General features: G+C 36.8%; 1 protein-coding gene across 5 annotated transcripts in view; it reads left to right on the top strand.

Annotated features, from left to right (window-relative positions):
* Positions 1-16,396, top strand: part of WRN (WRN RecQ like helicase) — a 146,246-nt gene that overhangs the window by 106,764 nt on the left and 23,086 nt on the right. For 4 of the 5 annotated variants that reach the window (XM_045989643.1, XM_045989634.1, XM_045989662.1 and 1 more), the window contains exons 25-31: positions 3,777-3,947; positions 4,025-4,122; positions 5,402-5,477; positions 6,242-6,318; positions 10,673-10,748; positions 10,975-11,087; positions 13,270-13,384. In XM_045989643.1, the coding sequence (XP_045845599.1) occupies positions 3,777-3,947; positions 4,025-4,122; positions 5,402-5,477; positions 6,242-6,318; positions 10,673-10,748; positions 10,975-11,087; positions 13,270-13,384 (726 nt within the window). The remainder of the gene's footprint in view (positions 1-3,776; positions 3,948-4,024; positions 4,123-5,401; positions 5,478-6,241; positions 6,319-10,672; positions 10,749-10,974; positions 11,088-13,269; positions 13,385-16,396) is intronic. The other variant, XM_045989654.1, reaches the window with a different exon arrangement.

The raw sequence follows: 16,396 nt of genomic DNA, 5'->3' as shown, positions 1-16,396 counted from the left end.
AGTGGTTGATACTGAATCCCTGAAAGTTAGAGGGCCTGCCTGAGTCACATTATTTTGTGCCAGAATCAGGATGAGCAAGCAGCTTTCCTGACTACTGTTCTAGTGCCTTTTCTATTCATTATGCTGTTCACATGCAGTTTTACATTTTTATTTTTAGATTGAATGATCTGGAGATACTAGAATGAATGCAGTTGGTACGGGATGTGTCTGTAAAATGTGCCTTCCTTAAAATCAATGCCCAAATCCCTGTGTTCTCTCTAGCAGCTTTCTGGGCATGGTGATTGCCATGGAACCAAGACAATGTGAATTTATTCACACAGTATACAGTATTTGCAATTATTGATCATGAGGGGAAGGACAATTACTCTCTGCTGATTAGGAAAAAATCTTATTGCTTCATACTGGTGAATGTGTTCATTCCCTTCAGGTTTTGTCAGTTTTTTTTTTTTTCTTATGAAAGGAAAGGCTAGAAGAATAATTTTAGTGTTGAGATTGCTAGTAAGTATTAGTTAGGCATTTAATACCTTTGGTGTTACTAGTTTGCAAGCAGTAGAATCTCCTGCTACAAGGATAAGCCCCTAGTCGATGTAGAGTACCATTACCAGTGTTACAAGGAAATCTGACTAGATACTAGGTAGTGATTTTTCTTTTTATTTTTTTAGAGATTTACTTATTTATTAGAGAGAGAGAGTATGCATGCATGTGTTTATGTGGGAGGGAAGGGCAGAGGGAGAAGGAGAGAATCTTAAGCAGGCTCCACACGCAGCTCCAAGGCTCAGTCTCATGACCCTGAGATCATGACCTGAGCAGAAATCAGGAGTCGATACCTAGCTGACTGAGCCACCGAGGTGCCCCTATAATGGTTTTTCTTTTAGATTAGGGAATTTAGGTTGAGTTAAAGGATCAACTGTTAGCTAATAAGAAGAAAGTTAATGTTACTGAGTCAGGCTCTGTCTTGGTTACTCAGTCTTTACAACATGTCCAAGGGCTAGAAGGTGTTGCTAATACTTGGGTAGTAGCTGAGGAACTGGAAGCCCAGGTAAGTTAAGTAACTTGGCTGGTCAAAAAGGTAGAAAGTACCATTCCTGGGACTTGAATCCAGGTAGTCTTGCTGTACTAACTACAAGCAATGTGTATGTGTGTGTGTGTGTGTGTATATATATATATATATATATATATATATATATATGGATATGGATATGTGGGATATGGATATGTGGTATCTCTGTTGTATATGTATGTATTGCATATGTATATTTGTGTGTATATTCACATGATATAGTAATGAAAGTTTAGAACTAGTACTCTGGAGGCCTGTGTTCTACTCCTAGTTCTAGGACCTTAGACTACTACCCCTTAACTCTATGAGCCTTTAATTATTTGTTAGCAATATGAGTAAAAATAACCATGTGGATCAAAGAACTCCAGTGTTCTTCTAGCTCTGAAATTCTCTGATGTTTGATTTTAAGTATTCTTTTCAAGTCATTTGGCTTAGGTAGGGAAAAAGGTAACATGTTGTACCCGGGTGTTTCTATTTCTCTAAATCTTGTTCTGATAAAATTTTGGTAAATATAATCACCATGATACTAAAGCTCGTTACTTATCTATTGTAATAAAAAGAATTCTATTTCTATTTTTAAGGTAAGTAGAATGCATGTTATAGACTCTTTAACCTATCAGAAGCCTATGGGTGTTAAGCTCAGTTTCTAGGTACTGAAGTGTCTCTGATGGGAATTTGTTCCACTTGAATCTAATGTCAGCCTAGGTTTCCTTCATGTGTTGACAGAGAGAGAGAGAGACAGCAAGGGCAAGCACAAGTAGGGGGAGTGGGAGAGGGAGAAGCAGGGTCCCAGCTGAGCAGGGAACCCGATGCAGGGCTCAGTCCCAGGACTGTGGGATCATGATCTGAGCCAAAGACAGACACTTAACTGACTGAGCCACCCAGGCCTCCTAAGATTCTTTCACTTTTATTCACATGTTTCAGTGTTCCAAAATGATAAACTGGTAGCTGTAACAATTTTCATCAGTTGAATAAAACCAGTACATTCTTAATAGAGAACCTTCTAGTACTTGAGTTATGTCTGCTGTCTATGAATTGTTTTGACTTTGACCCATGGATTTTTATATGCATTGATTATTAAGCCTTCATGGAATATAGGTAAATGTAAAAATGTTGAATGACAGGCTGTGCCTGTTTCAAAAATTTTAGATTGCATTTAATATTGAAATTTTTAGAATAACCTCTTGACATAGTCAAGGGATGACTCTTTTTGAAATCTAAATATAACCTAAAATACAGAATTTATATTTGCTCATAACCACTCTAAATAATTTAAACAGAAAGCTATGTATTACTGGGCATTAAAAAACCTACAGATTGTACTGTAAAATAATCGATTATGAGACCTGCTGCCTCTTCTGTGACAGGAAGCTGTCAGTCTGGGAAGCTGCTGCTACAGCACCAGACCCCACAGTGCACCGCACAGGGAGCTGTAACAGCCAAGGAGGTTCTCCTTCTTGTTCTGGTGACCACCTGTACTTGCTATAATCTGTATGCCAAAAAGTGTATGCCTCTTGAGACTTAGGATGCTAGTAGTCATATGATGGGTTCTTGGCTAACACTTTCTCATAAAAAGCGAACACCTCCACAATCACGTGTCCCTGCAGTAATAGCTACAGAGTAGCCCTACCTCATCTCCTGCTTGAGATGTCATGCAGAAATGCCTCTTAAATCATACCCAGAACTCTGGCGGAAAGGGATTTTGGGAAACAGTTTTTTTTTTTTTTTAATTTCTTTTCAGTGTAACAGTATTCATTGTTTTTGCACCACACCCAGTATTTATAACTTCGCGGATTCTGCAGTGAAAGAGGGTGCAGTGGCTGAAGGTTAGAATGATCCTTGAATGACCATCTGACATATTCACCACAAGTACATTAGACAGGAGCAACTTTCCATAAAGCATTATGTTCATAAAATACTATAGACATTTAAAGGCAGTTCTTGAACGTGTAGGGTAAGTAGAGGAGGTAGTAAGAGGGCACAGTGAATGGAAAAGTACTTTACAGAGAGTGAAGGTGGGGGGAGTCCCCTCCGTTAGAGGGCAAGAGAGTTATATAGGAGACTCTGCACATGACAGACCATCTTCCCCAACATTGCCAGAATGTGATGACCTGTGCAGAGTCTCCTATTGGAATCCTCTCTTCACTTAGGAAAAAAAAAGAATCTCAAAAATAGTTCTGTGTAGCATGCGCTTGTTTTCCCTGGGGTTTCTCTGTAAAGTAGCTAAATCAGAAATGATTAAGTAAACTTTGTAGTACCTCGTGAACAAAAGAACGGTGAGTGCAGCCACACTGTGGGGACTGAATCGTTGCAGTGTACTCACTGATGACTAGCTGTGGGGTCACACTGCCTTTTAACACCCCTGCTTCTAGTCTTGAGCTGCAGCTTATGATTACTGTTTTCAGACAATAATGTGTATTGATAAAAGGCCTAAATAGCCTAGGTTAAATATGCCAAACATATCTAACCCCGTGCATTGGAAAACATGTGTATCAAATTACCTGCCATTATTTCACACAGGAAAGAAACACTATTTTGATTATATATTTATTTAGGACCTAAGTGCTCAGAACAAGTAGGATGGGCATCAAATTTTGTAGGTATTTAAAGCTGAAATTTAGTGTTAAATGCAAAAAATGAATAGGCAGTTCCATTTTACTTATCCTGTTTAAGTAAAAAAAGCATTTTTAGATACTGATTTTATTCCTCATTTCAGAGTTCCCAGCGTCTTCCAGATCAGTATCGCAGACACAATTTATTTGGCAGTGGCAAGAATCAGACAGAGAGTTGGTGGAAGGCTTTGTCCCACCAGCTCATGGCTGAGGGATTCTTGGTAGAAGTTTCTGGGAAACGCAGATTTGTAAGGATTTGCACTCTTACAGAAAAGGTAAGCAATGTAGAAGACTACCTCTTTGATTTTATTTTTCTCACTATGTATTAAAATATTCTTCTTGTGTTCAATAGGGCAGATGTTGGCTTCATGAAGCCGGTACAGAGTCTCCTAAGAAACTTATCCTCCAAGCTAGTGAAGAATTGTGTCCAAGGGTGTTTCTTCTACCAAGGTTCATTTTTCATTTTTTTTTTTTTACTTCTGTATTTTTGTTGTTGAAATGTCAAATTATACCAATTTACAGGCACCACAAAGATAAAGTGAGTAAAGATTGCTTTGCATACGTCTTTTAGCTAGTTTGAAATTGGGAGTTAGTGGGTGAAAGATAAATCATAGAACATTTTCTTGATTGATAAGAAGTAGTTGAGTATTATAGTATTTAGAAAGCTACTTTTCCATTGATTAAAGAAGCAGCACTGAGATCAATGTTGAATCATCCATATATCAAATTGTCTTCTTTTTTTTTTTTTTTAAGATTTTATTTATTTATTTGGCAGAGAGAGAGAGATCACAAGTAGGCAGAAAGGCAGGCAGAGAGAAAGGGTGAAGCAGGCTCCCTGAGGGAGCCTGTTGTGGGGCTCGATCCCAGGATCCTGAGGTCATGATCTGAGCCAAACGCCGAGGCTTAACTCACTGAGCCACCCAGGCGCCCCTCAAATTTTCTTCTTATGTTAGAAGGTGGAAAGGGAATATACTTGTTACCCTTTTTTGTATCTTTACATGTTGTTGATCATTTATGGTTTTTTCCTTTTTCAAAAAATTGAGATATAATTGACATATAACATTTTGTAAGTTTGAAGTGTACAAAGTGTTAGTGTGATAGATTTATATATTGTAATATGATTACTACAGTGGGTTAGCTAATACCTCTATCATGTGACATAATTATCATTTCTGTGTTGAGAACAACTCTCTTCACAACTTTGAAGTTTATAATATAATATCGTTGATGGTAATCCCTATAGTGTGCATTATATTATCAATTTTTCTTTTAAAGTCAAAAAAACTCTAAAGAGCTTTAAACTTAAATTTTAAAGAGTTTAAAAAGCACTTTCGGAGCTTGTCCTAAAAAAAACTAATTTAAAGAAATCTCAGTTTGGGGACTCCTGGGTGGCTCAGTCATTTAAGCCTCTGCCTTTGGCTCAGGTCATGATCCCAGGGTCCTGGAATCAAGTCCCACACTGGGCTCAGCTTCTGCTCAGCTTCTCCCTCTGCCTGTCACTCCCCTTGCTTGTGTTCTCTCTGACTCTCTCTCTTTTTCTCTATCTCTCTTGCTGACAAATAAATAAATAAAATCTTTTTTAAAAATTTAAAAAATAAAAATAAAAAAATTTTGATTCTAAAACAGTAGAATCTCATCTGTCTTTCTGAGACTGGATGCATTATGATATTAGATAATTGAATAATCATATTTCAGCATTTGAGATAATTTGATTTTATTATTTTTTCAGTTCTAAAACTGTACCACCCGGCGTTGAACAGGGTTTCTATAATCAAGTCCCAGCTGAGTCAACCACAGATAAGAAGGTTGGTTTGTTAAAGAGGTGGTTCCTACTGATTTCCTTCGAAATGCCATATGTAATAAAACATAAACTTTGGAAAGAGTAGTGATGTGAACAGAATAAAAGATGCAGGATGTGATTTCTGGGGCTAATAGGACAGTTAAAAATACTTGAGAAAGTGACTTATTTTAATTTTTTTAAAACCTATTTTATAACTCATTTGGCTTGGAGTTTTTTTGTTTGTTTGTTTTTAACAAAGTACGATACTTAAAACTAAGAGAAAAAATAAGCATGATTCCTAAGTGTTCTCGTGAAAGCTATATGCATACTCACACACACATGCACACATACTTTCTTGCTTTGTTTTTGGATCTTAGATAACAGTTACAGGTTAAAGAACCACAGGCAGACTTAAACTAATTGGAGCACTGGAGTAATAGGAAAATGTGCTGAATTAATTTTTTGTTAGAGTTTTTCTGTTTTATTAAAGTATGCAGAATTTAACTGAATCATTTTATAAGTTGGGCCTCTGCTGTGCCTCAAATAATTATTCTGATTATGTATTCTCTATAGATTTGGGAGATATAGGACATTACATTTCCAACTGCCTTTAGAATCCTAGAAATTGATAATCCAAGAGCTATTTTCAGGTGATGACTTTTATTTGATGACTTGGTTAATCAGAGGAAAAGTTGTCATCATGAGATTTTTGTATCTTTTTTTTTTTTTTTGTATTTGAAAGTTTTGAAACTTCTGATTTTTTGTAATGGATCTTTATATGTTTAAAAGCAGCCTAACTTGGAGAAGATGTATTCTTATAAAGCACCTGATAAAATTTCTTCTGGGAGAAACATTCCTAAAAAAAGGTACAGAGTTCAAAATGTTTATTTTCTATGTTAACTGTATCGACACCTTTTTTCTTTCTTTCCTAAAGAGAAAGGTCTGTCAGATGTTGGACTGTTTCATTGGTAGAAGGAAGTTAAAGTTAAAGCATAAGCCTATGATAATTATTATGTAGATAAAATTATTATATATACTACATAAATTATAATTATTAAATAAGACCTATAAAATGATAGTATTAATATTAATGTAATAGCTAATACTTCTTGGGTATTATTATTTGCCAAGCCATACGCTACATGCTAAGTATTTTATTTGTAACATCTCATTTAATTGTTACAACAATCTGTAGGTTGGCTACTATTTTTTATTCCCATTTTAAAGTTGAAGATACCAAGGGTTAAGAAGTTAACTTTGTTCAGTCACGTATGGCAGATCTGACTTTCAAATCTATATTTGTCAACCTCTAGCATCTAAACACTCACTACATATGTATAAAATATATATTCCAAGGTCATATAAAATATATGTTATGGGAACATAAAATGGTAGATATTAGAGTTGGTAGAAATAGTGAATGGACCTATTATACTTTGGAGCTTAATATTTGACTTGCTAACTTAATGAAAGTGTGGAGAATATACAGAATTAGAGAAGGTCTAAAGATGGAGAGTTTGAAAAACTTGTCAGGACTGATATGCAGATTATTGAATGGACTTTGTTTATATACATGTCAGGTGAACGGGAGTTAATGTGCTCTGATGCTGTTACTTTCTAGTGGATTTCTCACTTGGATAATACTACTTTGGATCTGACAGAAACATTTAGCATAATACCAGTCTCTCACTCAAAACAATTTCTTTCTGTTTAGATATGGGCTAATTAATTACAGTGTGTAAACAAAAGGGTTAAGGAGTATATAAAACAAGATATCCATTCAGTATGCTGAAGTATTTCTTCATTTAAGCATTAATTTTGTTTTTGCTAAACATCTTCGTGCCGGGTATTACTCTCCGCATTGGGATTTGGTGGGGAAAATAGAGACATAGTCACTGGCCTTCCCAGGGTTTATACTCTAGTGGGATATACAGGTAGGAGAACATGAAATTACAATCCAGAGTTGTAATACTTTGGAAACACACTTGGAAATGACACTGAAGACTTTAGGTAGAAGTTAAGTGACATGAGAGTAAGTTTTCTGAGCAGAGGAATGGCCCACTTTTTAAAACCTGAAAGCAAGAGAGGATGTGATATGATCAAGGAACTCAACAGTCCTAGCAGTTACCTAGTAGAGGGAAGCAGAGGGGTGATGAAAATTTAAGACTGAAGAATTAAATAGGGCCTAGAATATCCAGTTCCTGTGCAGCCCTCAACTTGATCCTAAAGGCAGAGGAATTGTTGGGAGCTAAGGAAGGATTGGTTTTTCAGTAGGACAGTGACATCAAATTTACGATTGAGAACAGAGGTTGACATATCCATCAAGGATCAGATAGTAAACAATTTAGGCTCTGAGGGCTCTGTGCTCTCTGTCTAACTTTACTCTTGTAGCCTTAAAGCAGCCATAGTTGATATGTAAAGAAAGTGTGGCTTGTATTCCAATAAAACTTTATTTATGGACCCTGAAATTTGAATTTCATATAATTTCCACATGTCACAAAATGTTCTTTTGATTTTTTTTTTGACTATTTAAAAATGTAAGAAACCATTCTTAGCTTACAAGCCTTATCAGAACAGATGGGTTTGTCACGTGTACCCTAGTGTGCTGACCCTTGATCCATGACTCTGGCTGTGGAGGGAATGGAAAGCAGGAGGATCAGAGTGTAGAGACAAAGGAAGGAGGCTATTGCAAGAGAGGGTGGGAACTTAGACAAGGGAAGTGGCAATGGGCATGGAAAGAGAAAGAACTGTAACATATTTAGGAGTTAGAATTGTTAGGACTCAGTGATTGAAAACAGAGGTGGGCTAAGGAAAGTGGAGAACTTGAACATGACACTTAGATTTGTGTCTGATTGCATGTCAGAGTGTTGTCATTCCCTTCGCTGGTAACATAAGAGGAACACAGGTTTGAGAGGTTGGGTATTTAGGGGATGAGGAGTTTAGTGAAAGACATACTGGGTTTGACATACTTATGGAGTGGCCCAGAAATTAATTTTAAAATATATGGGCTTAGTGTATAGGAGCGAGAAAGATGCTTACATATCAATAACTATTATTTTCAAGTTCATTTGAATTTTCATTAAAATAATTCATGTACATGGTTTTAAAAGTCAATTGGTACTTAATGGCATATAGCAAAGCAAGCCAGTTCATATCCTTCCCAAATCCACTTTGCTCTGTTCTGTTGAAGTGGTTATCCTCTAATCTTTCAGCTGGGCTTGCACGTATTTGCCTCCATTTTTTAAAGGTGGGGGAGGGGCAAGGGAAGAGGGAGAGAGAATCTCAAGCAGACTTCCTGCTGAGCATGGGGCCTGTCCTGGCACTCCATCTAATGACCCTCAGATCATGACCTGAGCCAAAATCAAGAGCCAGATGCCTAACAAACTGAGCCACCCAGGTTCCCCTGCCTCCATATTTCCGAGTGACATGCTTAGATTACTATTTTTGGACCTATCCATTTTAGAAGTTTTTTTATTGACCTATAATGGTATATTGTGGCTTATCTTCCATATGCCCTTCCCTCTTTCCCTTCCTTAAGTTCCTCCCTTGACCAAAACAGAATTATATTTTAAATTTTGGCCATAGTAACAATTTGTTTTTACGCTATGATACTTACACAAATATTGTATACTACTAAGCCAGTCTGTGGCTATGGCATGACTACTTTAATATTCCTTGTTATTAGTAATTGTCTTTTTTGTTTTCTTGGTTTTTAGTGTTTTTATTACTCATATTTTACCCCTTGTTTTCAATTTCTTTTTGCTTGTTTACTCTCTTGGATTCCTTGACTTTATATTCCCTTCCATCTAGTAAGGTTCTAATTTTAGTTATTAAAATCTTAATTTCTAAGAACTATTTCTTGTTCTGTTTCTTCTTTAACATGGTAGTCTTTTCTTGCTTAATGGGTAGAACATCTCCACTTTTTATTCCCCCCCAAAGATAGATAGGTAGATAGATAGATTGATTACAGAGAGAGCATGAGGCAGGGAGGGGCAGAGGAGAGGGAGAGAGAAACTAGCGTTTCTATGCTCAGTGCAGAGCCCATGTAGGGCTCGATCCCGCAACCATGAGATCACGACCTGAGCCAAGAGTTGGACACTTAACCGACTGTGTCACCCAGGTGCCCGCATCTCCACCTTTTCATGATATTCATTATAGGTATCTTGGGCTTTTCTTCTATGCACTTGTAATAGCATTCATAGGCACAACATTTATTATTGTTTTCCATTGTATATTTCTGCTTCAGGGCTATATTGCACATATTTTGCCAGTATATATGATAATAAAATTTATTTGTGAAATAATTTAAAATACCGTTTTGCAAGTAGTATGTTGGTATAAAGATTTTATAAATACTAATATAAAGGGTAAATAATTTTATTATTTAAAACAAATTTATAATTATCTTGAGTAACCTGATATTACTAATTCTTTGAACTGGTATTTTTTTTTCCTCTAGTTTAAATCTGCTTATTTTAGTGATAGGATTTGATAATTGTTGAAATCTTACTATAAACATTTGTTAAATATCAAACATGTTCCACCTTTCCTTACCAAAAAAGGACTTTATTTAAATTTGGCATCTTTTATATAGGCTATTCCATACAATTTCATTTTTATATCTTTTTGTCTTTAGAATTAATTTATCAATGGGAAATGTTCTTTGTAGAAATTGGTTTTCTGTCTAGTTTGCTGCCTCGTTCCTTCCATGTTGTTTGCTAATTGCATGCTTTTTATCTTTCTTTTGTGGAGTCAAAAGAGAAATCCCCTTTGGCTTATTTTTGTTTGATTTTGAAGAAAATTTTGAACAGTTTGATTAATCCCATGCTAATGTTCCTCACCAACCAGAAATTAATGATGTCACAGTAAAGAATCATAGATTGTATCTCTCTTGGACAAAAAAAGTTATCTTGAGTATAGATAAGGAAGGAGTATTTTAAAGAATTTGGTTGAGGATGAGGATGGGGCAAATGCTGTTTTTAAGTATACTACATTTTGATGAATTCAAATTACAGTTTTAACTTTACCATTATAATGAATGTATTTGATTGAAATTGTTTAAAATCTAGGCTGCCATATAAATCACAATTATTTTACTGGTGTTATGAAAAATATATGTTACTGTTGACTTGCAACAATATTCTCATTTTGGGGGTGAAGTGAAAAGTGAACATGGAGAAAGAAAAGCCTTTACTATTTATTTTCTTTTACATATTTTAGCATCATGGTGCATTCACCAGGAAAACCTCACAAGTCCTCAGAACCTGTTATTTCAGCTCAAGAGCAGGAGGCTGAGGTATGGCTTTGGTGAAAACGCAGTGCTTAGAAGGATTATATGCATGCTGAAAATTTTGTTGCCAGCATTTTAAAAGTTGTTCTTTAGCTATGAGTCTGAGATATAGTTAATTCTTCATTCTGAGGGAAAATGAATAGCCGAAGCTCTAAAAATAAAGGACTGGATTTTTCTAAGTACATTAAAAAACAACAACAAATGTTCAGTTGTTTCTTTGTTCTTCGTTCAGACTGTGTTGTATGGCAAATTGGTTGAAGCCAGGCAGAAACAAGCCAGTAAAATGGATGTCCCTCCAGCTATTCTGGCAACAAATAAGATACTTCTGGATATGGCCAAAATGAGGTAAGCCGTCTGTCGGCATGTGTTCTAACTTATTTTCTTCTAACATAATAGATTTGTAATGTTTAGTGACAGTATGACTTGGGGTCCAGCTGTCCCATCTATGAGGTGACTCCCCAGTCTCCCATGATGCCCACCATCTCTCCACTGAGCTGTAGTCTTAACGTTTCTACATGAATGAAAACCAACTGTTTTCAGCCATCACAGTCAATGTGTATGAAATCTAACTCATTATCCACAAACCCTCCGTGCATGCATTTTGTGCGACTACCAAAACTCTTCTCTCTCTTTTTTTGTCAGTTCATACCTTTATGTTCTCAATGACACATTTTTAAAATGCCTGGTGTTATTTTCACTGCTCTAACACGGATCCCCGCCTTAGTCCTACTTAAATAGTTGTGAGACTTTTTCATTAAAGCGTTCCTCATGTGTCTGTGTATGCTGTCCTCTCTCTTCTTTGTGACACCCTGTTAGTTCAGACCATTGCCCCTGGGCTGTTGCAGAAGCCTCTTAACTAGTAAATCTTTCCTTCATCTCTCCGTCTCTGTTTCATCTGATACATGAGACCAAATCAGTCTTTCTTTCTCATGTCCTGCTTCTGCCTAACTAGTTCCTAACTGTCTTAACTTCTTTAGCTTATAATTCAGGGCCCTCCATTTATGGACTTACACATGCTTTTACATCCATGTCACAGAATTTTGAGTGGTTTATCCGACCACATGTTGAAGATCCCCTTTCAAATTCTGTGTATTTGTTTACAGTGTTGCTTCTGCCTTGTCGTTTCCTTGATTCCCCAAAACTCCTGCTAGGAAATCCTTCAAGATTTTCTCTATGAAGTCTTTCATGCTCTTATCAGCAAAGTAATTCCTTTCCCCTGAATTCATAAAGGACTTTAAAATGTAAATTTAGAAGATGCTTCTGTGACACATCTCACATAATGCTTTATTTTTTGTTATTATTGGTATACGTGCTTGTATCTTCCAGATTTTAAACTCCGAGTAGAGACACTGTTTTCCTCGTATTTTGTGTCGTCCAAAGCACCTGGCACAATGCCTAATAAAGATGAGGTGGTCAATAAGTATTTAGAAGAAATTATTTCCAAAGAACAGTTTTTGAAGGACCCCTGAGTGACTCGGTGGGTTAAGCTTCTTCTGGCTGCTGTTCCCCCTGCTTGTGCGCTCTCTCTCTTTCTCTCTCTGACAAATAAACAAATAAATAAAATCTTCCAAAAAAATTTCTGTCTTTAAAAGAAAAAAAGCAGTTGTCTGATAATTGTATTCACCCTTTTTTTTTTTAAGATTTTATTTATTTGTCAGAGAGAGAGAGCACACAAGCACAAGCAGTGGGAGCAGCAGACAGAGGGAGAAGCAGGCTCCCTGCTGAGCAAGGAGTCTGATGCGGGACTCCATCCCTGGATCCTGGGATCCCGTCCTGGGCCGAAGGCAGATGCTTAACCAACTGAGTCACCCAGGCGTCCCAATTGTTTTCATCTTTTATACTTTCTTTTAAAAAATTGTTTTTGTCATTAAGTTTCATCCAAAAGATGTTATTTTAGTGTAGAAATTTTAATAATATAGTGCTTATATTTTAAAATAATTATTAAAAGTAAATATTCAACACCACATTTTAATATTTAGTGAAGATAATTTAAAGGAAATGAGTAATAATTAGATTGACAGATTTTTAGAAAGTAGACATTATACAGTCTCTTGGATTTTGGACACAATAAATACTGATTTAAAAGCCTAAAGTAGTTAGCAAGTTTATTATTACAGGTAAATACTTTGTATATAATGAATGAGATTTTCTTTTGTATTTCTTAGCCTCTTGGTTATCCTCAGAGCCTCATAGTTTTTTTAATATCTGTAAAAATAGTAATAGTGATAAGATCAGTAATAGAGTAGAACATTAGCCTGTTTCTTCATGCTAATAGCCTTTTTACCAGTTAGTACTGTGTTTTCGTGGTGATAATGGTGGTGGTGTTTTTATTCATAAATTGCTAAAATAATAAATCTTTAAATGGTGGAAAGCGAAGAGAAACATTGTTAGTTGTATTACACATTGTTTTTGGTTAATGGAAAAATACATGTTTATTGAGTATTCATATGAAGCTAAACATCAGCTATGTTGCTGGAGTGATAATATTTTAGTGGTTTCTTGACTTTTTAATTTTTTTAAATGACAGACCTACTACATTTGAAAACGTGAAAAGGATCGATGGTGTGTCTGAAGGCAAAGCTAATATGTTGACCCCTCTGTTGGAAGTCATCAAAGATTTCTGTCAAATAAATAGCATTCAGGTAAAATACTGTGATTTTCAGGAACTGTGAGAGAATAAACATTTTTTGATGACTTAAAAAACACCTTTCAAAAGCAACATTTTCTCCCTTTACAGTTGACCCTTGAACAATGTGGGAGGTTAGGGGTGCCGATCCCCACACCATCAAAAATCCATGTATAATTTTTGACTCCCCCTAAACTTAACCATTAATATTCTACTATTGACTAGAAGCCTTACTGAGAACACATACAGTTGATTAACACATATTTTGTATGTTGTATGTCTTATTTACTGTATTCCTTATTTGTTGTTGTTTTTTAAGATTTTATTTATTTATTTGAGAGAGAGAGAGAGCCAGAAAGTACAAGCAGGGATGGGGGGAAGGGCAGAGAGAGGAGAAGCTGACTTCCTACTGAGGTGACAGCCCGACTCTGGGCTCAATCCCAGGACCCTGAGAACATCACCTGAGCCGAAGGCAGATGCTTAAAAGATTGAGCCATACAGGTGCCCCCAATACTATTTTCTTAAAATAAAGTAAGGTAGAGAAAAAAAAAGTTATTAAGAAGATCATAAGGGAGGAATGCCTGGGCGGGTGAGTTGGTTAAGTGCTCCAGTCATCATCTCAGGGTCATGAGATCAAGCCCTGCGTTGGGCTTTACACTCAGCCAGGAATCAGCTTGAGAATCTCTCTCTCTCTCTCACTCTGCCTCTCTCCCCTGCTCGTGCATACTCTGTCTCTTCTTTCAAATAAATAAATAAATCTTAAAAAAAAATCATAAGGGGTTGATGAAGGGAAGGTGGGCAGGGGATGGGTTAAATGGGTGACGGGTATTAAGGAGGGCACTTTTGTGATGAGCACTGTGTGTTGTATGTAAGTGATGAATCACTAAATTCTATTCCTGAAACCAATATTACACTATCTGTTAAGTAGCATTTAAATAAAAACTTGAAACAAAACAAAATCATAGGGAAGAGAAAATACATTTTAGCACTGTACTGTATTTATTGAAAAAAGAATCTGTGTCTAAGTGGACCTGGCCACTTCAGACTGTCTTGTTCAAGGGTCAGCTGTGTTTTCATTTCCACACTGGACACTTAGAAAATCGATTCAGATTACTCCTGTAGTAAATCACCTACAAAAACATGTTACCTAATTTTTAAGATGATGCTTAAGTAGTTGTCCAGGCTGCTCATGTCTTTCTGTTCTATTGAGTGATTTTGCTTTTAAATTTGAAAAAGTACTGTGTTTTATTTTATTTTTATTTTTTTAAAGATTTTATTTATTTGACAGACAGAGATCACAAGTAGACAGAGAGGCAGGCAGAGAGAGAGAGAGGAAGGGAAGCAGGCTCCCCACTGATCAGAGAGCCCGATGCGGGACTCGATCCCAGGACCCTGAGATCATGACCTGAGCTGAAGGCAGCGGCTTAACCCACTGAGCCACGCAGGCGCCCAAAGTACTGTGTTTTAGGTTGATAAGTTATTTTACTTTCAGATGGAGATAGAAATTGAAGCTGCAAAGTTATCTTTGCTATCACTTGGCGTGGAACCCAGCCACTTTCTTTTCTGTTTTATTTATTTTATTCCCTAATTACCCTCTCCTGCCAGTCATGCTGTCCTTTGATATTAAGTAGAATACATGTTCTTCTCTTCAGTCTTAATAGCATTTTCTTCCTATTCTTTTATTATTCTGCTCCACCATAAATGGCCATTTCCACAAGGATCCTTTGGGTTTCTTTCTTTAAACCCCACATGCAGACTCTATTAAGTTTGTGTACTCCGACATAGAAGGTAAGGCATTGCACGGTGGTAGAAAGTCTACTAGACTCAGAATCAGAGAATTAGGAATTTAATTCTCCCATAATCTACCTGTTGAAGCTGAATGTGTTCTTTTTTAAAAGATTTATTTGACAGAAGGTGGGAGGAACAGAGGGAGGAGAAGAAGCAGACTTCCTGCTCCGCAGGGGGGTGGGGGAGTGGTACGGGGCTCCATCCCAGGATGCTGAGATCTTGAACTGAGCTGAAGGTAGATGCTTAACTTACTGAGCCACCCAGGCACCGCCCCCCCCCCTTTTCTTTTTAAAGAGTTTATTAATTAGAGAGAATGAGGAGGGGAGGGACAGAGGAAGAAGGACAAGCAAACTCCCCATTGAGCAGAGAGCCTGACTCTGTATGTGTTCTTTAACATCTTTAGGTTTCCATTTCCTGACTACACAATGGAAAGGATACTTTCCTTCCCCATATTAAGAAACAATGGATTAATTAGAAAGGCAAAAGATAGGGATGCCTGGGTGGCTCAATCATTTAAGCATCTGACTCTTGGCTCTGGTCATGATCTTGGAGTCCTGGGTTCTGCACTCAGCAGGGTGTCTGCTTTCTCTCTCTCTCCTTTTGCCCCTTCCTCTGCTCACACACACACTCTCTCTCAAATAAATAAATAAAGCTTAAGAAAAAAAGAAAGACAAAAGATAAGGGGTGGGTATAAAAAGCTGGAAGCATTAAAAATATGGAAGGCAGTATTAAGAGGTTGTTTTCGCTTCTAAGAATCTCCTGTAAGCTTTGGACACGCACATTTAGATCCCCCTTTAAAAATCTGATACATCTCATCACAGATAGTTGTGTTTTGGGGAGTAGATTTGCATTATCCTTCTCTGTGAGCTTGTTTTTATGTATACATGTGTGCATATGTGAATGTAAGTGGTTACATTGGAGTGCAAATTCATTAATTTATCGTGAGAAGTGTAACTGCGAAGTTTTACCTGACCCAACCCGTGTCTTCTCTTCTCCTATTGAATAAGAAGGTATATGGGAAGCAGTTATCTGACAGTCGCTTAGAAAGCCTGCAATATCACAAGGGGAATTCTGATAGTGTCAGAGTAGTCTGTCACTTCAAGGCAGATTAGACATTGTCCTACATTACTTGCCAGGGAAACTGTTACATTCAAATTTAGTTAGCCAAGATGTCTTGTCATCTGAACAGTGCTTGGGTAGGTATTGCCTGCCTTGGTCCTTCTGCCTTTCCTATTTATGT

Source organism: Meles meles, chromosome 2 (genome assembly GCF_922984935.1).
Source record: "Meles meles chromosome 2, mMelMel3.1 paternal haplotype, whole genome shotgun sequence".
Taxonomy (NCBI): Eukaryota; Metazoa; Chordata; class Mammalia; order Carnivora; family Mustelidae; genus Meles; species Meles meles.
Note: the sequence above shows the minus strand (reverse complement) of the source record. Positions and strands in the feature narration are given on the sequence as shown.